A 26,449-nucleotide genomic window follows, 5' to 3' on the forward strand; every position below is an offset into this window, starting at 1 on the left:
TGTGTAGCAAAACAACTCTATCGTCATATCAAGGACAATGATCTTCTTGACAACTGTCAATCCGGATTCATCCAAAACTGCAGCACTGAAAAAGCCCTACTGCAAGTGGTTGATGACGCGCTGAGGATACTCGATTCAGGGGGGTCCTGTCTTCTAATTCTCCTTGACCTGTCTGCAGCCTTTGACACTGTCAATCACAATACCCTCCTCAATATTCTTCAACAGAGAATGGGCACGGAGGGTACTGTGCTTAAATGGTTTGCATCGTTCCTCTCGGACAGATCTCAAATGATCAAAATAGCGAACAGTCTTTCTTCTCCTGTGGCGGTAGGTCAAGGTGTTCCCCAAGGCTCTATACTTGCACCCACATTGTTCAATCTCTATTTAGAACCACTGGGAAATCTCCTAAGCAAATCCGGGATTCACTATCATCTCTATGCAGACGACACTCAACTCTACCTCAAGGTTGCCTCCACTCACGATCTCTCCATCCAAAGTTCTACTCTCGACTTCATTCAAAACTGGATGTCAACTCATCAACTGATTCTGAATCCCTCCAAAACTGAATTCCTCCTCTTCTCCTCCTCACTCTCTCCTCCCCCGGTTCAATCATGGATGGATCAGATGAATCTACTAAACAATAAACCCATCATTGTTGACAGCGCAAAATCCCTTGGTGTCATACTAGACAAAAAACTCAATCTAACTCCCCACATCAATTCCATTGCAAAATCTGCTCGATACCAACTGCGCCTTATTTGGGGAATCCGTCGCTTCTTCCCGGAGCAGGACCTTATAACCCTTGTGCAATCGCTGGTCCTCTCCAGACTAGACTACTGCAATTCTCTTCTTACTGGCCTCCCCAAATCTCACCTGTCCTCACTTAAGTCTGTTTTCCATTCTGCAGCTCGCTTCATTTATGGGGCCAAAAGAAGCGAGCACATCACACCGATGTTATCTACCCTCCGCTGGCTTCCCTTCGAGGCTAGAGCTATCCACAAGACCGCTTGTATCACCCACAAAGCCTTGCACTCCTCCTCTCCCCGCTACCTGGCGAATAAACTGAAACTCTCTGGAGGCTCTAGACCTTCACGCAATGCTGAGAATCTACTACTTGAACCTCCCACTTTCAAGAAGGAGAGAACAATGGCCCAATCCTTTTCAGGCAACGCAGTGAGAATCTGGAACTCCTTTCCGCCTCAGCTCCGGACCACCGCCTCCTCCCAGGCCTTCAAAAGGGACCTCAAAGTTCTCCTCCTCTGGAGGCACCTCCAAAAGTAATTCACGTCCTCTTGTTATTTGGAGGAAGGCCTCCCACTACTGATATTTTCTACTCTCCATGACCATGATAGTGCCTTCCCAGTGTATTCCTGGGGTTGGAGTGTCTGCCTTTTTGCAGTATTTTCCATGTACTTGTGTTCGGTGCCCTTTTGTAACATGCACTCACCACTTTGACCCTGCAACACACGGTTTGCTACCTCTCACATGTTTTTACCTTTGATACTTGCACAAGTGCCACATTTGCCTACGTAACGCTTGTTGTTGTGTCTGAGTTATTATATACTTATTGCAGTATTATACCTCAAATTATACTTTGTTTTCTCTTGTAACTGCACACTTGTCACTTTTTCCTCCTGTGCAATTTTTACTACCTCATGTATTTTGTTTGCTCACAATTGTCACTTTTACCTTATGTAACATAACATCTACTTTTGTAATCGGTTCCTGTGTAATGTTCTCATCATGTATCATGTGGCGCTCTGACGCCTTCGGGTAAAGTCCGTGCTATATAAAAATGCATAAATAAATAAATATATAAATAAGAGCCTGACCCCCCCCCCAGGACGCCCCGCTGCCCTTGTTTCCGGTCGCTGGGGGCGTGGCGCGCGCTGATGCGCGTCATCGCTGGAGCGAGCGGGTTCCAGACGGTCTAGTGGTTGGAATCCCTTGTCCGGCGCTGCCTGAGGACGTCACTTCCGGCGCGCCGGTGGGCGAGCTCTGGTTTATTTACCTCCTCGCCCATGCGTCCCGCCATTCTTGCTGCTCGCGCCTGTCCGTCGCTCTGAGCCGTTGCGGTCGGTCCGTCTGTCCGTAGGGTAAGTACCTCCCCCCGCAGGTAGCAGCGCGGCCCGGCTCGCCGCCGGCTGGGGAACGCGTGAGGGGTCGGCAGGAGGGGCCATGCAGTCCCGGGGGGGGGGCACATTAAGCAGGGGGGGGGGGGGGGTGCCTGTGCCTCCTCGCGGGCGGGGGCAGCGCAGGCCCTCCCCGGCACGGCAGAGGGCAGGTCACGTCATATTTTATACGTTGTGTATAGCGCTAGCTAGACCCGGCGGTGTCGGAGTGGTTTACATACACAGGTGCATCACAGAGCACGACCGAGGGACGCAGACGGACCACACCCAAAGATTGGGAGGAGTCAAAGCAAAGCAGGACATAAGGGTGCACGAGGGAGGTCTGTCTGGCAGGGCTTTGGAGCAGGACGTGTATGTGAGCATGCATAGATCATGGGGGGCCTCGCTGTAGGTAGTGTGGGTCTGAGGGTGGTCTGGCAGGGCTTTGGACGTGTATGTGAGCATGCATAGATCATGGGGGGCCTTGCTGTAGGTAGTGTGGGTCTGAGGGTGGTCTGGCAGGGCTTTGGAGCAGGACGTGTATGTGAGCATGCATAGATCATGGGGGGGGGGCCTCGCTGTAGGTGTAGTGTGGGCCTGAGGGAGGTCTGTCTGGCAGGGCTTTGGAGCAGGACGTGTATGTGAGCATGCATAGATCATGGGGGGGGGCTCGCTGTAGGTGTAGTGTGGGTCTGAGAGTGGTCTGTCTGGCAGGGCTTTGGAGCAGGACGTGTATTTGAGCATGCATAGATCATGGGGGGCTTGCTGTGGGTAGTGTGGGTCTGAGGGTGGTCTGTCTGGCAGGGCTTTGGAGCAGGACGTGTATGTGAGCATGCATAGATCATGGGGGGCTTGCTGTGGGTAGTGTGGGTCTGAGGGAGGTCTGTCTAGCAGGGCTTAGGACGTGTATGTGAGCATGCATAGATCATGGGGGGCCTCGCTGTAGGTAGTGTGGGTCTGAGGGAGGTCTGTCTGGCAGAGGTTTGTACCAGGACGTGTATGTGAGCATGCATAGATCATGGGGGGCCTCGCTGTAGGTAGTGTGGGTCTGAGGGAGGTCTGTCTGGCAGAGGTTTGTACCAGGACGTGTATGTGAGCATGCATAGATCATGGGGGGGGGGGGGCTCGCTGTAGGTAGTGTGGGTCTGAGGGTGGTCTGTCTGGCAGGGCTTTGCACCAGGACGTGTATGTGAGCATGCATAGATCATGGGGGGCCTCGCTGTAGGTAGTGTGGGTCTGAGGGAGGTCTGTCTGGCAGAGCTTTGGAGCAGGACGTGTATGTGAGCATGCATAGATCATGGGGGGGGGGGCTCGCTGTGGGTGTAGTGTGGGTCTGAGGGAGGTCTGTCTGGCAGAACTTTGGACCAGGACGTGTATGTGAGCATGCATAGATCATGGGGGGCCTTGCTGTAGGTAGTGTGGGTCTGAGGGTGGTCTGTCTGGCAGGGCTTTGAACCAGGACGTGTATGTGAACATGCATAGATCATGGGGGGGCCTCGCTGTAGGTATAGTGTGGGTCTGAGGGTGGTCTGTCTGGCAGAGCTTTGGACCAGGACGTGTATGTGAACATGCATAGATCATGGAGGGGCCTCGCTGTAGGTATAGTGTGGGTCTGAGGGAGGTCTGTCTGGCAGGGCTTTAAACCAGGACGTGTATGTGAGCATGCATAGATCATGGGGGGGCTCTCTGTAGGTATAGTGTGGGTCTGAGGGTGGTCTGTCTGGCAGGGCTTTGAACCAGGACGTGTATGTGAGCATGCATAGATCATGGGGGGCTCGCTGTAGGTAGTGTGGGTCTGAGGGAGGTCTGTCTGGGAGGGCTTTGGACCAGGACGTGTATGTGAGCATGCATAGATCATGGGGGGAGGGGGCTCGCTGTAGGTATAGTGTGGGTCTGAGGGTGGTCTGTCTGGCAGGGCTTTGGAGCAGGACGTGTATGTGAGCATGCATAGATCATGGGGGGCTTGCTGTGGGTAGTGTGGGTCTGAGGGAGGTCTGTCTGGCAGGGCTTTAAACCAGGACGTGTATGTGAGCATGCATAGATCATGGGGGGGCTCTCTGTAGGTATAGTGTGGGTCTGAGGGTGGTCTGTCTGGCAGGGCTTTGAACCAGGACGTGTATGTGAACATGCATAGATCATGGGGGGGCCTCGCTGTAGGTATAGTGTGGGTCTGAGGGTGGTCTGTCTGGCAGAGCTTTGGACCAGGACGTGTATGTGAACATGCATAGATCATGGAGGGGCCTCGCTGTAGGTATAGTGTGGGTCTGAGGGAGGTCTGTCTGGCAGGGCTTTAAACCAGGACGTGTATGTGAGCATGCATAGATCATGGGGGGGGCTCTCTGTAGGTATAGTGTGGGTCTGAGGGTGGTCTGTCTGGCAGGGCTTTGAACCAGGACGTGTATGTGAGCATGCATAGATCATGGGGGGCTCGCTGTAGGTAGTGTGGGTCTGAGGGAGGTCTGTCTGGGAGGGCTTTGGACCAGGACGTGTATGTGAGCATGCATAGATCATGGGGGGAGGGGGCTCGCTGTAGGTATAGTGTGGGTCTGAGGGTGGTCTGTCTGGCAGGGCTTTGGACCAGGACGTGTATGTGAGCATGCATAGATCATGGGGGGAGGGGGCTCGCTGTAGGTATAGTGTGGGTCTGAGGGTGGTCTGTCTGGCAGAGCTTTGGACCAGGACGTGTATGTGAACATGCATAGATCATGGAGGGGCCTCGCTGTAGGTATAGTGTGGGTCTGAGGGAGGTCTGTCTGGCAGGGCTTTAAACCAGGACGTGTATGTGAGCATGCATAGATCATGGGGGGGCTCTCTGTAGGTATAGTGTGGGTCTGAGGGTGGTCTGTCTGGCAGGGCTTTGAACCAGGACGTGTATGTGAACATGCATAGATCATGGGGGGGGCCTCGCTGTAGGTATAGTGTGGGTCTGAGGGTGGTCTGTCTGGCAGAGCTTTGGACCAGGACGTGTATGTGAACATGCATAGATCATGGAGGGGCCTCGCTGTAGGTATAGTGTGGGTCTGAGGGAGGTCTGTCTGGCAGGGCTTTAAACCAGGACGTGTATGTGAGCATGCATAGATCATGGGGGGGCTCTCTGTAGGTATAGTGTGGGTCTGAGGGTGGTCTGTCTGGCAGGGCTTTGAACCAGGACGTGTATGTGAGCATGCATAGATCATGGGGGGGCCTCGCTGTAGGTAGTGTGGGTCTGAGGGTGGTCTGTCTGGCAGGGCTTTGGACCAGGACGTGTATGTGAGCATGCATAGATCATGGGGGGAGGGGGCTCGCTGTAGGTATAGTGTGGGTCTGAGGGAGGTCTGTCTGGCAGAGACCAGGACGTGTATGTGAGCATGCATAGATCATGGGGAGTTGCTCACTGTGGGTGTAGTGTGGTTCTGAGGGTGGTCTGTCTGGCAGGGCTTTGGAGCAGGACGTGTATGTGAGCATGCATAGATCATGGGGGGGCCTTGCTGTAGGTAGTGTGGGTCTGAGGGTGGTCTGGCAGGGCTTTGCACCAGGACGTGTATGTGAGCATGCATAGATCATGGGGGGGGCTCTCTGTAGGTATAGTGTGGGTCTGAGGGTGGTCTGTCTGGCAGGGCTTTGAACCAGGACGTGTATGTGAGCATGCATAGATCATGGGGGGGGCCTCGCTGTAGGTATAGTGTGGGTCTGAGGGTGGTCTGTCTGGCAGGGCTTTGGACCAGGACGTGTATGTGAGCATACATAGATCATGGGGGGGGGGCCTCGCTGTAGGTATAGTGTGGGTCTGAGGGTGGTCTGTCTGGCAGGGCTTTGAACCAGGACGTGTATGTGAGCATGCATAGATCATGGGGGGGCCTCGCTGTAGGTAGTGTGGGTCTGAGGGTGGCCTGTGGCTGAGCTTTGGACCAGGACGTGTATGTGAACATGCATAGATCATGGAGGGGCCTCGCTGTAGGTATAGTGTGGGTCTGAGGGTGGTCTGTCTGGCAGAGCTTTGGACCAGGACGTGTATGTGAACATGCATAGATCATGGAGGGGCCTCGCTGTAGGTATAGTGTGGGTCTGAGGGTGCTCTGTCTGGCAGGGCTTTGGACCAGGACGTGTATGTGAGCATGCATAGATCATGGGGGGGCCTTGCTGTAGGTAGTGTGGGTCTGAGGGTGGTCTGTCTGGCAGAGACCAGGGCTTTGGACCAGGACGTGTATGTGAGCATGCATAGATCATGGGGGGGCCTCGCTGTTGGTAGTGTGGGTCTGAGGGTGGTCTGTCTGGCAGGGCTTTGGACCAGGACGTGTATGTGAGCATGCATAGATCATGGGGGGGCCTCGCTGTAGGTAGTGTGGGTCTGAGGGTGGCCTGTCTGGCAGGGCTTTGGACCAGGACGTGTATGTGAGCATGCATAGATCATGGGGGGGCCTCGCTGTAGGTAGTGTGGGTCTGAGGGTGGTCTGTCAGGCAGGGCTTTGGACCAGGACGTGTATGTGAGCATGCATAGATCATGGGGGGGAGCCTCGCTGTAGGTAGTGTGGGTCTGAGGGTGGTCTGTCTGGGAGGGCTTTGGACCAGGACGTGTATGTGAGCATGCATAGATCATGGGGAGGCTCGCTGTAGGTAGTGTGGGTCTGAGGATGGTCTGTCTGGCAGGGCTTTGGACCAGGACGTGTATGTGAGCATGCATAGATCATGGGGAGGCTCGCTGTAGGTAGTGTGGGTCTGAGGATGGTCTGTCTGGCAGGCCTTTGGACCAGGACGTGTATGTGAGCATGCATAGATCATGGGGGTCCTCGCTGTAGGTAGTGTGGGTCTGAGGGAGGTCTGTCTGGGAGGGCTTTGGACCAGGACGTGTATGTGAGCATGCATAGATCATGGGGGGCCTTGCTGTAGGTAGTGTGGGTCTGAGGGTGGTCTGTCTGGCAGGGCTTTGGACCAGGAGGTGTATGTGAGCATGCATAGATCATGGGGGGGGCCTCGCTGTAGGTAGTGTGGGTCTGAGGGTGGCCTGTCTAGCAGGGCTTTGGACCAGGACGTGTATGTGAGCATGCATAGATCATGGGGGGGCCTCGCTGTTGGTAGTGTATTTATTTATTTATGCATTTTCATATAGCGCGGACTTTACCCGAAGGCGTCAGAGCGCTTCACATTCGGAACAGAAATGAAACATAATGAGAAACATTACAAAAGAGCAGATTACTAAAACGTACGTTACTTACATAAGGTAATAGTGACAATTGTGAGCAAACAAAAAACATGAGGTAGTAAGGGTAATAATGACAATTGTGAGCAAACAAAATACTTGAGGTAGTAAAAAATGATGAACAACCAAAAATACATGAGGTAGTCAAAAGTGCACAAGAGGAAAAGTGACAAGTGTGCAGTTATAAGAGAAAACAGAGTATAATTTGAGGTATAATACTGCAATAAGTGCTCGGCACAAGAACAGGCGTTACGTAGGCAAGGTGGCACTTGTGCAAGTATCAGAGGTAAAAACATGTGAGAGGTAAAAACATGTGTGGGTCTGAGGGTGGTCTGTCTGGCAGGGCTTTGGACCAGGACGTGTATGTGAGCATGCATAGATCATGGGGGGGCCTCGCTGTTGGTAGTGTGGGTCTGAGGGTGGTCTGTCTGGCAGGGCTTTGGACCAGGACGTGTATGTGAGCATGCATAGATCATGGGGGGGCCTCGCTGTAGGTAGTGTGGGTCTGAGGGTGGTCTGTCTGGCAGGGCTTTGGACCAGGACGTGTATGTGAGCATGCATAGATCATGGGGGGGCCTCGCTGTAGGTAGTGTGGGTCTGAGGGTGGTCTGTCTGGCAGGGCTTTGGACCAGGACGTGTATGTGAGCATGCATAGATCATGGGGGGGGGGCCTCGCTGTAGGTAGTGTGGGTCTGAGGGTGGTCTGTCTGGGAGGGCTTTGGACCAGGACGTGTATGTGAGCATGCATATATCATGGGGAGGCTCGCTGTAGGTAGTGTGGGTCTGAGGATGGTCTGTCTGGCAGGGCTTTGGACCAGGACGTGTATGTGAGCATGCATAGATCATGGGGAGGCTCGCTGTAGGTAGTGTGGGTCTGAGGATGGTCTGTCTGGCAGGCCTTTGGACCAGGACGTGTATGTGAGCATGCATAGATCATGGGGGGCCTCGCTGTAGGTAGTGTGGGTCTGAGGGAGGTCTGTCTGGGAGGGCTTTGGACCAGGACGTGTATGTGAGCATGCATAGATCATGGGGGGCCTTGCTGTAGGTATAGTGTGGGTCTGAGGGTGGTCTGGCAGGGGTTTGGACCAGGACGTGTATGTGAGCATGCATAGATCATGGGGGGGGGGCCTCGCTGTAGGTAGTGTGGGTCTGAGGGTGGTCTGTCTGGCAGAGCTTTGGACCAGGACATGTATGTCAGCATGCATAGATCATGGGGGGCCTTGCTGTAGGTATAGTGTGGGTCTGAGGGTGGTCTGTCTGGGAGGGCTTTGGACCAGGACGTGTATGTGAGCATGCATAGATTTATTTATTTTTTTATTTTTAAAGTTTTATATAGCGCGAACAAGATCTTTGCAGATATCAGAGCGCTTTACAGAAACAGTAGGTAGGATAAACAAGACTCTTAAATCAATATGAGATTCCGTAGACAGTGAGTTGCAAAAATAGGGTATCAATCATACAAGAGTATACAGAGTAATGACAATCAAGAAACAATAATATGGAAGCAGTACAATGTCTACGCGGATAAGATTATAGCACCCCAGCGGGTGAGTAAACGCAATGTTGAAAGCAAAGCATTAGTCAGTAGTGGGTGCGTTGCAGGTTATTGAGGTCGATAATGTGGGAGCCAAATACTGTCATTGTTCCAGTATCAATAGTGTTTAGGTGTATTTAGCCATAAGGATGGCCTTCACCTCTTTCTTGAAGAGTATAGTGGACGGGATAAGCCTGGTTTCTGGCGGGAGTGCATTCCAGATCCTAGGTGCCATTCCAGAGAAGGAGCGTTTGTATGTTTTTTCCTTCCGGAATCTCCGTGGTTTCAGGAGGAGAGTGTTTGTGCTTCTGTTGGATCTTGAGCCTCCTGATATGGTCAGCTTATGAGAGAGGTAGTTGAGTGCCTTGTGGTGTACGGCCGAGTGTGTCATACAGGCAATTTTCAACTGAATTCTGGCTTCAATAGGCAGCCAGTTCAGGGCTTTTAAGTCAGGGGATATATGCGAGTGTTTTCTTGAGCCAGTGATGAGTCTCGCGGCCGCGTTCAGGGAGGCTCTTAGGGGAGCCGTTGTTGTCAGGGGGAGCCCGCTGAGAGCCACAATTCCGTATTCTATGCGAGGAATGACTAAGGCTTGTACCACAGTTTGGAAGTCCTTGGGTGGTAGGAAGGGTTTGAGTTTTCTCAACGTGTTGATTTGGAAGTTGGCTCCTTTAGTTGCTATGCTAATATGCTGCTGCATGTCGAGATTGCAGTCCAGTGTGATGCCAAGGGATTTCGCGGAGTCCACGATGGTGGGTTGGACATTGAGTGCGGTTAGATGATTGAGCCAGGTTTGGGTGATGGCCTTTTTTGCAGGAGAAGAGATCAGAAGGAACTCAGTTTTCAGAGCATTTAGTTTGAGGTGATTGTCGGCCAGCCAAGCTTGGGTGTTTCTTAGTGTGGCATTCAACAGTTTGATGTCTTCAGGGGATTGAAGCTTGAGGTAGAGCTGAGTGTCATCGGCGTACATATGGAAATGTACCTTAGACAGACCCCCCAGATTATTGCGGCATAGATTTGCAAATTTAGCGGCACAAAAATGGAAATTTAGCGGCACAAAAATGGAAATTTAGCGGCATTATTGCGGCACTTTATTTTGCTTGCAATCATTCTTTTTCAGCCTTAAATCAATAGAAACTGTTTCAGCAGAGTATTCCACTTTGAAATAGGCATGTTTAAAGTGCCTGCAACTCTACGGAAGCACAACTCTAATCCTAACCTCGTGCAAGGGGACCCTATTTCTCCCTGGAATGATTAAGCGCCCATGTAGGCACCACTACCGGGGCACCGCTGCCCCCTGGACCCATGAGACATGACACCTCTTCATCAGGTGCCATAGGACGCAGGATGGTAGTTATTGGAGGTGCACTGCCATGGATTGGTTGAGATCAACAATGCCAGGAAGATGCAGCTGTCCTTGGGGCTGTTTACTAACAACGTTTCCTAGGTTTTATTACGAAGTTTTCAAAACATGCCTATTACTTTTCAGAAAAACCCAATTAATCAAAACCAAATAAAGTACTGAGTATATAAAACAATGCGAAAATGCCCACTTTGTCTTGCTTACATGTTAAACCAAGTCTCTAGTGCCACCATCATGAAGTACAATTTAAAATAAATCTGGATTGAGGTACCATTTCACATTACAATTTTTTAACCTTATGCGACTTAAAGTTTTCAGCTTCAGGTATATTTAGCTCAAAATAGGTATCACTTCTTACAAACATAATATTTTAAGGGGCAGAAACCTGTGGCCTATGTAGGAAGTCAATGGGCCTGTCAAGACATCGTTTAAGTTCAATACGTAGTCCAGCAGATGGAAAGGATGCAGCAAAAATGTTAAGAGCCTCATTTCCGTATATCAAAACACCATACAGTCCTGCTGTATATATAGTCAATCACTCTTTGCTTTCTGGGACCTGTAGTTTCATTGCCATTAGACGGGTGCCCCTCCAATTGATCACGTTCAAATTGCTGTGGGCTAAGAACTATACTAGTCAAATGGGCCACACATGTCGTGGGGTCTCTTAACAGTTTTTGTGCTGTAGTTTAGGCTCCAGTCCTTCCAAACAGCAGGGTTCCCTTGCTCTCTTGCAGCTCCCAGTCCCACACTTCCCCAAATAAAGGACAGAGTCCAGGAGGGGCGACCTGAGACTACAAACGGCCTCACAATTCATTCTTGCACAGTGAATACGTATTACCACTTCTAAAAATGTTGCTAACATTCCTGTCAGGTACATTAGATGGCCTTAATTGGCCCAGGGCCAAACATGTGCAGGTGAAACAGGTTTTCGGTGTGCTTACTGTGAGCTTGTGGTAGCATGTGGGGCCCACTGGCACTCATTTGGGAAGAGACCCAAACTTCTAATATCAGACATTAACACTGAACAAGAGACAGAAAGGCATAACAAGTGGAAAAAAGAGTGAAGAGAAAGTTGGAAGAAAATAAAAAAGGGAGAAAACAGGATGAAAAAGAACCTGCAAGAGAGAGATAAGGGGCACAGAGTGTATTAGTGTTAATGAAAGAGGCGTGAGGTGAAATCTAGACTACACAGACTGGATGTTCGTAGCCCTGACATTTGACAGTGGGCTTATAAGGAAAACTTTGGGCCCTGCACTTACCCGATTACAAATTAAGTAAGCCCCGCTGGTTCTGGAAGTGATCATTACTCATTGTATTAACCTCTGCAGGATGAGTGGATATGGTTGTGCTGTCTTTAGGGTGGTGCAACTGGTGCAGTCGCACCTGGCGCTCACCTGGGCAGAGGGGGGTGTGTTTAAAAATAATTAATGGATTTAAAGCACATGCTGAGAGTTCCTTGCACGTCCAGCAGTCAGCACGTGCTGCAGAGTTCTTTGCCAGTCAAGTAGCACTGTTGGAGGGTAGTACTCGCAGGGCTTAAATTGAACCAGTGGTTTCCGGTGCTCTGAACCTTCACATAATTGTCACCATCTGCACTGATGACAGTCTGCCACATGTTGGTGATGTGGTACCGCACAGTGTCACACCCTATGCTAAGAGAAACTGTCACATAACTTCTAGTGGATCAGAAATGACAGGCACACGCAGCTGCAAACTATGCTGGACTAGCATGACATATATATTAGAAATGAACATTAAGTTTATAAATAGGAAACAGGGACATGAGCAGGGCAGGCATTTAATAGCTGAAAGGATCATAATTAAAGGGACGAGTTCTAGGGGCTTTGGGAAAGGAAAGAAAGCCTGACTTTTATTTCTTTGTAATTAGCTCAAGCTCATATGGCATCCGCAGCCGTGCTGAACAAAATGAAATGCACCTTTAGACCCAGTTGAATTTCAATGTGCACTACCCCCGGGTGCAAAACTTCTCGAAGGAGCCGATGGATTCTAGCCAGTGCTTAGTCAACCCCCACATTAGCCAAGTTAGTGCAACTTTAACTGCCCATCGTGTAGCATTTTAGCTTTGTAAGAGCTGTAAAGATGATCGACTTTAAATTTCAGACTACCGCGACTATTCCTTAAATATACCACCTTCCTCGCTAGGCTAACTACAGATATATTTTTAACGTACACTTCTGTCACATTGCCCATGCCGCTTAAGGCTAAGATTACAAAAGTCAAGGCTGTACACCCGTCCCCCCCCCCCCCCCCCCCCCGCCCCAGCTCGGCGTTAAAAAGAAAAAAAAACTGTCACTAAAAACGAGTCCAACTACACTCAGCAGGCGCACACGAGGCCGCAAAACTAGACCCCTCCAACCACACTACCCGTACCATTTCCTTGAAGAGAGAGACGACTTGTAAAAGATGCACTTCGGCCCATTAGGAAGCAGCTACTGTACGGCTGCATGGCAGCACACAGTGACGTGTGCGCGCGTGCAACCAATAGGAAGCCATCATTTTTTCCTTTCTTCTGGGAGACCGTTTTTAGCGGCCACGATAGCAAATATCGCGGGCATCGCGCTAATCTGCCGATTTCGCGATTTTTTCGCGAATCGCGAAATCGCGAAATGCTGGAGGGTCTGCTTAGAAGATTGAAGCAAGGTGGTGAGTGGTTCCATGACGAGGTTGAACAATGTGGGGAATAGGGAGGAGCCTTGCGGGACGCCCAGTGTTACTGGCACAGGCGAGGACAGTGCGTTGTTGATCTTGAACCTCTGAGAATGGTTGTGCAGAAAGGACGTGAACCATTTGAGAACCGTCCCGGATATGCCCATTCTGGTATTTAGGAGCTCCAGTAGATTCTCGTGTTTGACCGTATCAAATGCTGAAGAAAGGTCAAGAAGGATGAGGAGGCAAGACTCATTGTGATCAAGGATTTGGAGGGCATCATCTATTATGTGTGTCATGGCCGTTTCCGTGCTATGCTTTGCTCTGAATCCGGATTGGTGAGAGTTGAGGAGGTCAAACTGCTCAATGTGTTTTGTCAGTTGGAGTTGCACGCATTTTTCTAACAGTTTTGCTAGAGTGGTGATATTGGTGATAGGACAATAGTTGTTTAGGTCGGCCGGGTCAGCTGTGGGTTTCTTGAGTATAGGCGTGACTTGCCCAATCTTGAGGGAGTCTGGGATGAGCCCTTGTTACAGGGAGCAGTTGATGATTTTAGCCCAGAGTGGGAGGAACAGGGGGGTGATGACTTTAACAGCATTGGCAGGTAGGGGGTCTGTGTGATGATTGGCGGGTTTCAAGGTGACCAGCAGCTTGTGAATTGATTCTTCGGAATAGGTGTCGAAGGATGTCCATGAAGCGTTGTTTTTAGCATGAGTGTTAGTTATGCATATGGAGCCGGCGAATCGACGTGCATCCTTGATGAGATCGCTTCTTATAGTGTCGTTCTTTTGCTTGAAGAAAGCAGAGAAGTCTTCGCAACTTGGGATAGCCTTTGTTAAGTTGTTGGGTTGTGGAGGTTGCATTTTGGTTTGGGTTTTGACTAACTCGAACAGTTTTTTTTGGTCGGCTTTTAGCTTGATCCAGCTGTTGGCTAAAGAATATTGATTTCGAGCGTTTGATTTTTCTGAAGTAAGCGTTTCTCTTACTCTTAAGCGTTCTAAGGTTCAGTGCTGAGGGGTCCGATCTCCACGCACGCTCAGCTAAGCGCATCACACGTCTGTCTTCATTGAGTCTGCCATCGTACCATGGGTTCGAGTTCTTGGTGGAGACTCTCTTCAATTGCAAGGGTGCGGCTTCATTGATTATTGTAGACATGGAGTCTAGGTAGAGGTTGGTCAATGAATGCACATCAGAGACGTCCGTCGGGGGAAGAAGGAGACTGCCTGTGTGGGCAGGCAAGGACTTTGGGTTAAGGTTCTTCAGGTCCCTCTTCCAAATCTTGGTTTTGGCAGGTTGCGCCGGGTTAAGTTTGACTTTTTCGTTGATGAAGAAGGTGATGATGTGGTGGTCTGACCAGTCACATGGTTCGATTGCGACTAGTTGGGTAGAGTCTTCTTTGGCGATGATAAGGTCAATGATAGAGCCTTTTTCATGTGTCGGACCGTTGCAGATTTGGGTGAGGTCAAGCGCGTCGAGGAACGTCTTAAGGCTCTTCACCACAGTGTCTTTCCGGTCATTCCAGTGGAGGTTGAAGTCTCCCAGGTAAATTTGATTGAGCTGTCGACCGGCGTTGGTGGATATCGTGTCCATTATTGTTGGGAGAAGATGAAGTTGTCACCGGGTGGGTGGTAAATAACATGAAGGGAGCACACAGGTTTGCCCTCACTAGTATCTCAAGGCAGATGAGTTCGCAGGAGGAGAGGGAGGGGCCTTCAGTGACAGCTAGGTTGCTCCTGTAGATGCATGCGATTCCCCCGCCCGTCTTGCCATTCCTGTCGAGTCTAATAATGCAATAGTTGGGGGGGACTAGTATGTCAATTATAGGTGTGGATGTTTCAGTTAACCACGTTTCAGTCAGAATGGCTAGATCAATGCCCCTTGATAAGATGAGCTCCGCGATGCCAGAGGAGTGTCTCCGGGCCGATCTGCAGTTGAGCAGGATACACTTTAGTCTAGGGGTGAGGAGGGTGGGAGAATGTTCTAAGGAGAGGGGGATATTTTTGAGATTACAGGGGACAGAACTTCTGTTGCTCAGTGTGGGTGGCCTGAGGGGATTTGTGCGAATCGTGGGTATGGGGAGGTGTGTTGTGGGTGAGCGTTTTGTGGGACCTGGGCCATAAGAGCAGAGGAGATTGTGTAAGTCTCGGCCCGAAAGGGTGTTTAGGGTGCGACGGGGACGGCCGGTGGCCTTGCTATCAGGGATAGAGGGCCAGCGCGGGGAGAGCAGGGTGGAACGGTTTGAGGGGCGAATGGAGTCCTTGTTGGGCGGGGAAGTGTAGGGAAGTGGGTGCCTGGGGTGTGTGAGAAGAAGTTCTTTGATGGTGTGGAGCTCTTCCTTGACTTGTAGGAGGGTGGAGATGATCATGTCCAGTGTTGGATTGGGGATGGAATTTGAAGTGAGAGCAGTGGGTGAGTGTTTGAGTCGGGTAATGGGGTGGGAACTGGATCGAATGTGACGGGATGTGCGTGCGATGGAGCAGGGCTCTGCGGTCCGAGTAGGTGGGGTAGCGTTCGAAGGATGAGAGTTTGTGAAACGGGGGCGGGGATGAGGACAGGGGGCGGTTGATAGCGTGAGAGATGGCGCTTGTGGTAGGCGGTGTGGGTGAGTTGAGGGATGAATGTAGACTGGAGAGGGAAGGAGTGACAATACGGGGATGAGGGCTAAGAATGGGAGGGGATAAAGGATAAGGGGATATGTTGAGGGAGGTGGTGTGTTCCGTGAGTCTGGCCGATGGGGTGGGGTAGTGGGGAGTGAGAGTGGGGGGGGAGAGAGGGTGAGGGTTGGTCATGTCGCGGGACGCGGGAGGTATGCTCAAGGTGGTGGAGGTGGGTTCTGCGCGACTTGTGTGAGGAGTGGGGTCGGGAGTAAGGAGGGTGGGGGTATTGGTGATGTGTGAAGGGGGATGATAATCGCCAATGCATGAGGGGTGTGGGGAAGTGAGATCGGATGGGTGATCGATTACAGCAGCATCTGCGACGTTCGCAGAGGTTGTGTGGTGGGGGGTGAGGAGGGTGGGGATAACGGGAGTGAGCAAAGGGGGGTGATCTTCGCTAGTGCATGGAGGAATTTCGGGGATATGAACGGGTGGTATGCAATGGGAAGTATGATCAGGAGGGTGACTGATTACCGCGGATTGGGGAGGGGAGAGCTGTGAGATGTTCCTCAGCTGTGATGGGGTGCGGCTGGTGTATATGGGGGAGAGGTCTATGTCTGTGATTGAGAGGTGTGGGGCAGCTACAATAGGTTGGTGGGTGATTACGGTGCAGGGGGTAGAGGGGGAGAGATCTATGTCTGTGATTAAGGAGTGTGGGGTAGCTACAGAAGGTGGGTGATTAAGGTGCTGTGGGTAGCGGAGAGGTGCGTGTCGTTTTGGAGCTGAGCTATGTTAGCTGGGTTGTGATTGGAGGCTGTGCGGTTAGGGATGAGAGGACTGGGGGTGCTGTGAGTGGGGGTCCGTGGATTGGAGAGGTGCTGTTTGAAGGTGGGGAACATGTTGTCTAGTAGTTCCAGGTTCCTGTCTGTGGATTGAATTAGGACAATCCCGTTATTGTAGATAGTGATGGTGGTTCTGCCTGGGAAGAGTTGAGATGGTGTGATGGAGAGTGTTGAGCCATGAGCGGATTTCCTGGTAGAGGAGACGGTGAGTAAGGTGCAGAACACTTTTCTCCATTGGACTCTTCGTGTGGAAGATGATGTCAATATTCATGGATCCATTCACCGGTGAGAAATAGGTGTCGACAAAGGGGGTTTCAGGGTGGGTCCTAAGGAAGTTATGTTTAAAGCGCTTAGCGGCTTTTTTGTTGGGTAATGGTGGGTAGATGATTTTATATGTGTGTTTTCCGATGAGATCCATGTTGGGTAGAGGTAGGCGTAGGAGGGTGTACAATAATAACAGGAGCAAAAACAAGTGCAAACAACAAATTACATGTAACAATAGTGACAATGGTGAGCAGACTGAGTATATGAGGTAGCAGTCAGAATCAAAAATGACATTAGTGAGCAATCAAAATATGAGGTAGCAATCGGTACGCTGTAAGCTGCAAATGGGTGCAGCTTACAAAAGGAAAAAGATATATATATAAATATATGAGGTAGTAATCGGTGCAATACAAAAATAGAGGCAAACGGAAGTTACATGGAAACAGAAGTGACACTAGTGAGCAGCCAACATAATCAAAATATAGGAGGTAGCAATTGGTGCAGTCCAGGGAAAAAAGTGAAATGGGTGCAACTTACAAAAAGAAAAAAAAAAATATATATATATATATATATATATATATATATATATAAAAATATGAGGTGGTAATCGGTGCAATACAAAAATAGAAAGTGAAATGGGTGCAACTTATAACAATTGTACAGTATACAAGTAGAAGTATAATACTAATGATATACTGGAACAAAATACAGGTGCAAACAAAGAGCTAAATGAGTCAAAAATGAGACTGGAGAGCAGCAAGAAATATGAGCTAATGATCGGTGCGTTAAATACAAGTAGAAGTATAATACTGCACTAAAAGGCAGGCATTCGCTAGTTGAGAATAGCCTAAAGAGGCCAGTTCTTAGAGTGTGGTCGACTAGTGAAAAAGACTAGTCCATGATGGCCGACAAAGAGAGAGAGAGAGACCAGTCTAAAATGGCCGCCAAATTGTAGTGATTACAGAGTATAGTTTCCCTTTCTACTCTGGGAGGGTCGAGTTAGTCCATCTTCCATGTTGCTTGAAGGGGAGGATAGAGTTCAGCTTCTATGCTGCTAGATGGTGAGGAGAGAGGCTTATCTCTGTTTTGCTGATCCCTGACCGCGTTGGTATGTAGCCTCATGGTCATCTGGTGGGCAGGGGGGCGATTTATGGCTCCAGTTTATGGCCCCAGCCCTATTAGCCAATGGAGACTGAAAAACCACCGCGAAGCCCGCGAAAATATAAATCACGCAGATATCAGCTTAAAATTCCGGGCATAGAGTGAAAAACCGGCATAAGTATTTAAGATGATAGATTTGCGTGCAGTTACCTTCCGAGTCTCCCCTGACGCTGCTCAAATAGTTTTGCGTGCAGTATGCAAAGAGTGAAAAATCGGCATGAGAATTTGGAATAAAAGCTTTGCTTGCAGTTACCTTCCGAGTCGCCACTGACGCTGCTGCTCAAATCAGGCACCTCCAGAGTTGCGCAGTGGTTGCCCAAAACACACAAGCAGACAAACAAGGCACACCGGAGCCGCTCTAGATGTCAATTGCTCCGTTCTTGTTGATCCACTGGGAGGGGGGGAAGCCTCCCGCCGGAACGCTGCCCAGAACACCCAGCCAGTGCACACCGGAGCCGTTCTAGGTGCCGATTGCACCATTCTCTTTGATCCTCTGGTAGGGGGGGGGGGGGGGGGGGAGCCTCCCGCCGGAGCGCTGCCCAAAACACCCAAACAGGGCACACCGGAGCCGTTCTAGGTGCCGATTGCACCATTCTCTTTGATCCTCTGGTAGGGGGGGAAGCCTCCCGCCGGAGCGCTGCCCTAAACACCCAAACAGGGCACACCGGAGCCGTTCTAGGTGCCGATTGCACCGTTCTTGTTGATCCACGGGGAGGGGGGGAAGCCTCCCGCCGGCCCGCTCTGTCACCCGCACCTCATCGGTCAGCGCCAACTCCCGTCCAGGGTGGGCCTTGGGGGGCCTTGCTGTAGGTATAGTGTGGGTCTGAGGGTGGTCTGTCTGGGAGGGCTTTGGACCAGGACGTGTATGTGAGCATGCATAGATCATGGGGGGCCTTGCTGTAGGTATAGTGTGGGTCTGAGGGTGGTCTGTCTGGGAGGGGTTTGGACCAGGACGTGTATGTGAGCATGCATAGATCATGGGGGGGCTTGCTGTAGGTATAGTGTGGGTCTGAGGGTGGTCTGTCTGGCAGGGCTTTGGACCAGGACGTGTATGTGAGCATGCATAGATCATGGGGGGGCTCGCTGTAGGTGTAGTGCTGACCTGGGGGTGGTCTGTCTGGCAGGGCTTTGGGCCAGGACGTTCTCCTTTCTTGGCGTGGGGTCTGAATGGCCAGTTCAAGGTTTTGGGACTAGGGAGATAATGCAAAAACTCATCACCAGGGACTGCCTGTCTGCCGGGTGATGTCTCTTGGCTGCTTCCCCAGTGAACAGTTAGGCCTGGGAGGGGTGCAGAGAGGACAAGGCCCTCCCTTTGGGTAGCTGGCGGCGGGTGCAGGATACCTCCAGCACCTTGCGCACGGGAGAGGGAGTTGAGCATTAATTGTTATCTTTATTCCACCAACTAGCGTTTGCGGTCCTGCACTGATCAAGGTTGCCACAGCAGGTACAAGTTGAGCGTCGTGGAAACACCCTGCAATGCTAACAGCAGCTTAGGGAGGGCAGTATGGGTCAGGCAAAGGGACTTGAGGGAATTTAGTAATCAAATAATCTATTACAGGAGCAGCACATCCAAGAGGAGTGACCCAGGATAAAGCGGCCATCTAACAGGAGAGGTAAATCACAGGGGTTTTCCCAGGTATGCGTTTGCAGGCGCGCAAGGCCGGGGTGGTGAGAGCAAGCGACTGCCCCAGAACACTGGCTGAGTGGTGTGGCGGGAGAGAACGAGCAGGGCGTTAGCAACCCTGTTAGACCAATACAGAGTGGCTGCACAAGAGCAGGGATGAAGTGCCTAATGTGTGCTTTTCATCTTCGCATTCAGATTAATCGTTGACCTTTCAGTAGGGCGAACACCAGCATCAGGTTACGACAGTCAATACACGGAATAAGTAAGTACAGGGAAGCGGGGCGTGAGAGTGTGGTGGAGACGTGGGTCGCACTTTGGGTCAGTCTGTATCAGCCGTGCAAGTGTGGGTTTTCTCTTACATGCAGTTTTTTTTCTCCCTCAGATTGGTCGGGTGGTGTCCTTCGTCCCAAAGAGTGGCGTGGATAGCCAGGGTTCCCCCTCCCTATTTTCCCAGATGTCCCCGGTGGAGGATTCACTCCCAGACACGACACAGGATGCTCTATGGGCTGCTTTCGTGCAGCTTGCCAAGACCAAGGGGTTGGCGTGGGTTAAGGGACTCTTGAACTTGCATGAGCAGGAAGATTTGGGGGTTGTCGTCGACTGTCCTGTCCCCGAGCAGCAGACTGACACAGACTCTGGTCCTTCTAGGCCGAAATGGCCACGCAGACCCACCAACAAAGACTTCCCCACGGAACCACTGGCACCTAGAGGCATAGCACAACCGACCCCTCGGGAAGTTACCCCATCAACGACAATCCCCCCATCCTCATGGCTGGGGTCAGGTGCCAGGATGGACAGTGCTGACCCCCAGGTGGTATTCCCGTCTGCACCAGTCCCCCCACCTCCCATTAATGTTGCCCCCATGGTGTCTGCTGCTTTTTCCCTTGCGTCGCAGATCCCCCAGGCAGCCAAGGATGGGATATGCCGACGGGAGTTCATTAACATCTTCACACTTCTGATGCATGGGTCAGATGATTTGGACACGAGGAAGATGGGCGGGAAGGAGGGGCAGAAGAAGGTCAAACATGAAGTCTGGCCGGAGAAGACCATCGAAAACTGGCTTCATGCTTTTAACATAATGTCCGCAGTGATAGCGGAAAAAAACCCTGAGTTGAACCCAGGTTTATTCCAATACTCCCGGGATATACGGAAGGAGGCTCGTAAATGGGGAGGCATTGGTTGGTATAAATACGATCAGGAGTTTAGACGAAAGATGGCCATATTCCCCCAGATGAGATGGGACCAGATTGATGTGCATTCATGGCTGAAGTATATGGGGCGGCACATTCCGCCGGACAGGGAATACGAAGACCAATTTCCGGGAGGTTACTCAGTACGAAGACATCCCTTTCGAGGCGCACAAGAGGGAGGGAGCCAGAGGGGAGGTTTCAAACGCACATACTCTGGGACTTGTAGGTTGTTCAATGCTGGAGCCTGCTCTTGGGGCAAGTCGTGTAAATTTGCACACACATGCAACAAGTGTGGGGCTTCTTCAGGAGGAGAACAACAAGGGTGCAAATGCCAAACCCCAGGAAGTCCTTAGGGCAGGAACGATGGCGCCCTATTGGTCTTTCAGGGGGTTGTAAATCTGAGCAACATGATGTGAGGGATGACTCTCCCCCTCTCCCCCCCCCCCCCCCAAATTGGTGAGCACCGATGGGTAGGCCACAGTGCAATTTGACTCTTAAGGTGGGCCTGGCAGCTTAGGAGTGTCTGCTGCCTGCTCTTGGCTCGCCTGTATGTTGACCCATCATGTTTGCATATTTCTAATGCAAATAAACCTGCAGAAATGCTTTCTTCAAACAATGTCTTGTGTGTTCTTTGTGATGAGTGTGTTGTGGGTGGGCTCTGTGGCTGATATTGGCACTAAGAAACCCTTTGGAACAAGGTCACTAAGTGAGAGCTGTGGCCACTGCTTTGTCTTTACAAGAGCATTTTGATATGCCTGCTCTGCCCATGGTTTGGTTACTGGTTGATTCTGCTCTGGGAATATTTGCATGCATGGAGCTGTGAAATTAAAGAATTTCTTGACAGCCGTGTCTAGGGATTTTCCACAGATTGGACGGGCACTGGTTTGTGGTGCTTCTTGGAGATGGCTTTGAAGCTGTTATGGGGTGCACATAGCATCATCGCCAGCAGCAGTTGCCAGTAGACTCCCAACAGTAATGTATGCAGGGCTGGAGGTGTCTTGCAGCTTCTCTGAACCAGTGTCTTGTCGCCCAAGCCCCCTATTTCGACGATGCCTGTGAAGAGCCTGTCTAGCGCTTGATTTCACAAATGTGATTGTGGCACATCCGCATTAACAGTGGTACTTCCCACAGGTGTCTCTTTCTGGTAGCATGGGGCGAGTATACAGCCAGTGCACAGGCTGTTGTGATTTCTTAATGAGCCTTTCAGAAAAGGAACCATAATCGGTGGGCAGCTGCGGTCATGTGAATCGCTTGTCCAGTGTCCTTCACCTTATAGCGCTTTCTCCTACTTGTGTGATATCACAATGCATACATAGGCTTTCAGATCTCATTTGAAATGTGACTAAGAAGGTGTGTTTGTGTCCTGGCAATAGCCAGAAAATTTATTAAAAAGTGGGCAAATGGTGCTTTTTCGTTCAAATTTGAGAAAGCAGGAAAGTGAATAAAGCAATTGTGAATCTGTTCTAACAAAGACATTGACTGGCAAAACTGGGTGTAAGGTTAGGTTTGTGCCTGACACAAGAATATAGTCGTGCACAAATTGGCACATGCCCCAGGGATTTATGGCACAAAAAGGGCGGGTGCACGCACTGCCGGCCCTTTCAACCATGCACAAAGTCCACCTGCTACCTTGCTGAATATGAGGTATACAAAAATCTGTTCAGGAAGGCAGAATTGTGAATGGTAAAACAATCATGCAACTCAGCCGGTCTCTGTGCATTGAACTCAGGTGGGACCGCACTCCTCAGCGTGCCAAAAGCCAACAGAAAATAAGATAAGTCGTGTGTTTTTCCTTTCAGCACTTTGAGGTAAAATCTTATGTTGAACATGGTAAAATTTGGGGTGCTATGTTAAGAATCAAAAATTGTAATTTTGCTCAGAAATTGGTAAAACAAGGTTCATAAAAAGTGTTATGCCCTAAGTCAAGAGATGATGTAAACTGTGAAGATATGAACTGAGACCATTGGAAGACACGAAACCCCACCAAGTGTATTGTAGACACAATGAACCGTCATGCCATTAATAATGGGACCGAGACAACTGTAAAGACGTGGAACCCATAAACTGTGAGGTCACAACATCACCAAGTGTCATCTTTACAGACTAATGCACACTATAATAAACCATGCCTACTTTGGCATCACTGACGCCAACCAAGTGTGACAATCAAAGAACACTAAAACAGTCATGTATTTTTGTGACACTTTCAACTTGACCTTTTACATTTGGTAGAGTATGCCAGCAAAATGCTGCGTTTATTTTTGTTTCCCATCACAGAAACCCCAATCCTGCGGCGACATTGTTAACAGTAAAGTTAATAATTTGTACTCTTCACTTAATCTTTTACAAAGTACACTCACTTTGCGGTCAGGGAAATAAAAGTAAACGCCCAATTTCCAAACAAGCAGCAATTGTGGGAAGACAGTCTGACATTTGATGAGGAGGAAGCAAACTGTGTGCAAGAGCTGATGGCAGATAAGGACAGAGCACACAAGGGGAACACCACAGGAGGAGGAAGTGCAGTATGACTAGGGGCAGATGAGGAGAGCACACAGTGACTACAGTACACTAACATATAAGGACGGGGTGCACCAGAACTAACTGCAGATAAAAAGAGGGCATCAGGACTGGCTGCAGCTAAAAAGACTGTGTACAAGGGATGACAGCAAATAGACATGTATAGGTCTGTCCTTATCTGCTGTCAGCCCTTGTACACTGTCTTTTTAGCTGCAGTTATATACATATGTCTGCAGTTAAAGAAGTGTACAAGGGCTGACCGCACATGAAGACAGAGTGCACTAGAAGTAACAGTCTGTACCAGGACTGGTTGAAACTTAAATGACAGTGGAAAAGGGCTGACTGCAGCAGAAAGAGTGCACTACAGCTGGGGACAGATAAGGGCATCTGCTGGGGACCGAGAAGGACTGAGTTTGAGGAGCAGCTGCAGAGGGTGCTTCGGTCTGCTGGTCTCCAAAGAGAGCAAGAAGCGGACCATGGGCTGCGCCAGCAGTGCACACAGCACACACCTGCAGCCACATTTCTGGGACGGATGTAAATAAACCAGAATAAGTTCAAATAATTAACAGGGCAGACTAAGGCGTAAGGACAGGATGCGGCAGAGCATGCCCAGGGCGCTGGAAGGCTGGTCTGGGGCACCACAGGGTGCGGGGAGGTCAGAGTGTCCTGTCAGAGGGGATAGGGTGGTCTGTGTCAACAGTCACACACCTGAGATGAGTAAAAGATGAGTTGTGTTTATTAACTTGCACCCCAGTGGAGCAGAGCGCAAGCTGCATTATCCGCACAGGTGCCTAAAGAGCTGTGCAGCCACTACAGTTCTCACAGGCGCTGGTGTTGCCACTCCCTCCCAATGTGCTCCCCCCGGTGCTGGAGGAGGTGCATCACTCTTACAGAGAGCTTTAAGTGGGCCGCGTCCTGCTGGTGCTCGTCTAAAGGTCTCCCTCTCCTGTCTACACATACATCTGGTGTACGAACTGGGCAGCACCAGTGTCATTCTGAGACACACCCACCATTTGCAGGTGACACAGTTTAGAAAGCTCTGCCGTAGGTTGTGTGTCGGAGGGGGCACGTTAACTTGAACCGGGGTGCCCAGTCTAAAACGAGGGAATGCACCTGTGAGGCAGGAACTGAATCAAGAGTTTGCCTGTACTTTATTACAATGAAACCTCTTCAAGAAGTGAAAAGACTGCATCAAATACACTTTTTAAAGTACAAAACTCATGCAATGCAAACATTTCTAAATCAATGGTAATGCAGAGGACAGGGAGAAAAAAACATTAAAAAAATATAATAAGCATTATGGCCTCAGCTCCAGATAGATGGCTGTAGGAAACCCCACATGCGCCCTGACCCAAGGGGTCATTTGTGCGACGAATGGACTGGGCAGGCAATTTATACTCTTTAAATGAGGAACTATTGACCGTAGATTTAGGGCCACTTCTCGGAAATATATGGGGACACAGAATTGACACCCACATTACAAAAGTTTACTCAAAGGTCACTTGATGTTTGACCTTAAATCATAATTGGGCTTTCCTGTCTTCAGTTTCTATTTTTGATAAATTCTGGTGATGTTTTTTCAGTGATTGCAATACTTCAAAAATAACCGTGCTTTTCAGTGGTTACTCGTTTTCGCGCCATGAAAAACAACTGAAACACGTTGCTTTTATTATTGCTCGTTTCTGGAAGACATTTTGTGTAACCATCTATGCTACACCTAGTCAAGGAATCCCTCAACAGAGACCCTACGGAAGGTGCTTAACTACCAATGCTAAAAGCATTGGTTTGACGCCTGCAGCACGTTCCTCCCCCAGACACTTATAATTAAATAACTGCCACAAAGGGGCTCGTGAAGAGGTGGATGTGGTGTTTCAAAACTTGACTGTGGTTGCCTACAGCTGGGGCTGTAGGTGGCTTCTCAGTCCAGCCCCATTCTGAGATGCCTCTCAGTCTATGTGGTGTCAGCGACCAGCTTCTGCTGTGAGTGCAGTGTCCATAAGTTGCACCTCTTGTGCTCTGGGCGGTGTCTGGAAGTAGCGCCTCTCCTTGCAATGCTATCAGAGAAAACAATTACAGCGCCATCATTCATCAGAATTCAGACACACCATGAGGAAGTTTGCAGAGGGCCTATGCTTAGCCTGACAAACAATCTATTGTTAATCGATACTGTGCTACAGGAACTGAGTACATGTTAGAAAACAGCGCACCTGAAAATATAATGAAATTAAGAAAAAACAACTCTGGCTGTCAGTATGCTATGACTAACATTGGTAGGGCAGCCAAAAAAAATCATCCAACACACCATTTGAAGGAGCAACTAACATCTGAGTCACATGGGACGGCTGACTCTTCAGCAGTATCAGAACAGGATTTTTCTAACGAAAGCTCTTGGGACAATGATCATCTGCGGGTAGTCTCGTCTCATGGAGATTGCCTCCACCCCCAGCTGAACTCACCTGTGCATCCTAGTCATCAGCCAGGAGCATGATTCATAACCACCTCTATGAAAGGTTTCTGGCGTCCATGTGTCAGAATGACGCCCACTGCAAGCTTTTGTTTTATATTCTTTGACTTGTCCTGATTTACTAAGATCAACTGAACTGCAAATCCCAGAATGCAAAGCAAAAAAAGGATGGCTTTTGAGCTACTCATGCAAGAAACCGATTACCTACTCGATCACTAGTCAAAGGCAGTACTCGACCACTAGTCAAAGGCAGTATAGTTCCAGTCAAGAATTGTGTCCCAACAGTCGCACTATGCGAGCTCTAACTTGAAAAAAATATGTTTATAAGTAGCACAAAATGAATCAAACAAGTTATCCAATGACATATCGATGATGACTGAGCATTATCCAGTTATACATCTCGTGGCACGAGAATGTCGGCCCACACCGCACCTCCCCAGAATGGATCAAAAAACCAGTATACGCCAGTCTCACTCTGGGGCATATTAGCAAGGGCAATATCGCTGCTTTAGCTGCACTTTTTGCCGCTAAAGTGGCAATATTTTTATCGCCCTATTATTCCTTGCGTGGTCCGTCGGTATGGGTGCTTTTCCTAGGGCCGCTGGCCACCAAGAGTCGTCCCAGGCGGAAGGGGAAGTACCTAAGATGAGGACTTCCGTTTTGTCCGAGTTCAGTTTAAGACGGCTGTGCTTCATCCATTCGGCTACTTCTTTCATCCCTTCATGTAGGTTGGTTTTGGCGGTGTTTGGGTCTTCGGTGAGTGAGAGGATCAGTTGAGTGTCATCAGCGTAGGAGATGATGTTGAGGTTGTGTTGACGTGCGATGGTTGCGAGGGGGCTCATGTATACGTTGAAGAGGGTAGGGCTGAGAGAAGATCCTTGTGGAACGCCGCAGATGACTTCGGTGGCCTCTGACTTAAAAGGTGGGAGGCGGACTCTCTGA

The 26,449-nt window shown here is 50.0% G+C and overlaps 1 protein-coding gene across 3 annotated transcripts; it reads left to right on the top strand.

Annotated features, from left to right (window-relative positions):
* The first annotated feature begins 1,980 nt into the window (after window positions 1-1,980).
* LOC147665631 (uncharacterized) lies at window positions 1,981-21,131 on the top strand. 3 transcript variants are annotated; one of them, XM_086949628.1, is made up of 4 exons: window positions 1,997-2,096; window positions 19,271-19,325; window positions 19,532-19,598; window positions 19,719-21,131. In XM_086949628.1, the coding sequence occupies exon 4, from the start codon at window positions 19,791-19,793 to the stop codon at window positions 20,877-20,879; it is 1,089 nt and encodes a 362-aa protein (XP_086805754.1). In that variant the 5' UTR covers window positions 1,997-2,096; window positions 19,271-19,325; window positions 19,532-19,598; window positions 19,719-19,790; the 3' UTR covers window positions 20,880-21,131. The 3 variants fall into 3 exon arrangements, with proteins under 3 accessions (XP_086805753.1, XP_086805754.1, XP_086805755.1); XM_086949629.1 differs by lacking the exon at window positions 19,271-19,325 and having other exon boundaries at window positions 2,013-2,096; XM_086949627.1 differs by lacking the exons at window positions 19,271-19,325; window positions 19,532-19,598 and having other exon boundaries at window positions 1,981-2,096.
* Window positions 21,132-26,449: the final 5,318 nt, after the last annotated feature.

Source organism: Lissotriton vulgaris, unplaced genomic scaffold, assembly GCF_964263255.1.
Source record: "Lissotriton vulgaris unplaced genomic scaffold, aLisVul1.2 SCAFFOLD_2997, whole genome shotgun sequence".
Lineage (NCBI taxonomy): Eukaryota > Metazoa > Chordata > Amphibia > Caudata > Salamandridae > Lissotriton > Lissotriton vulgaris.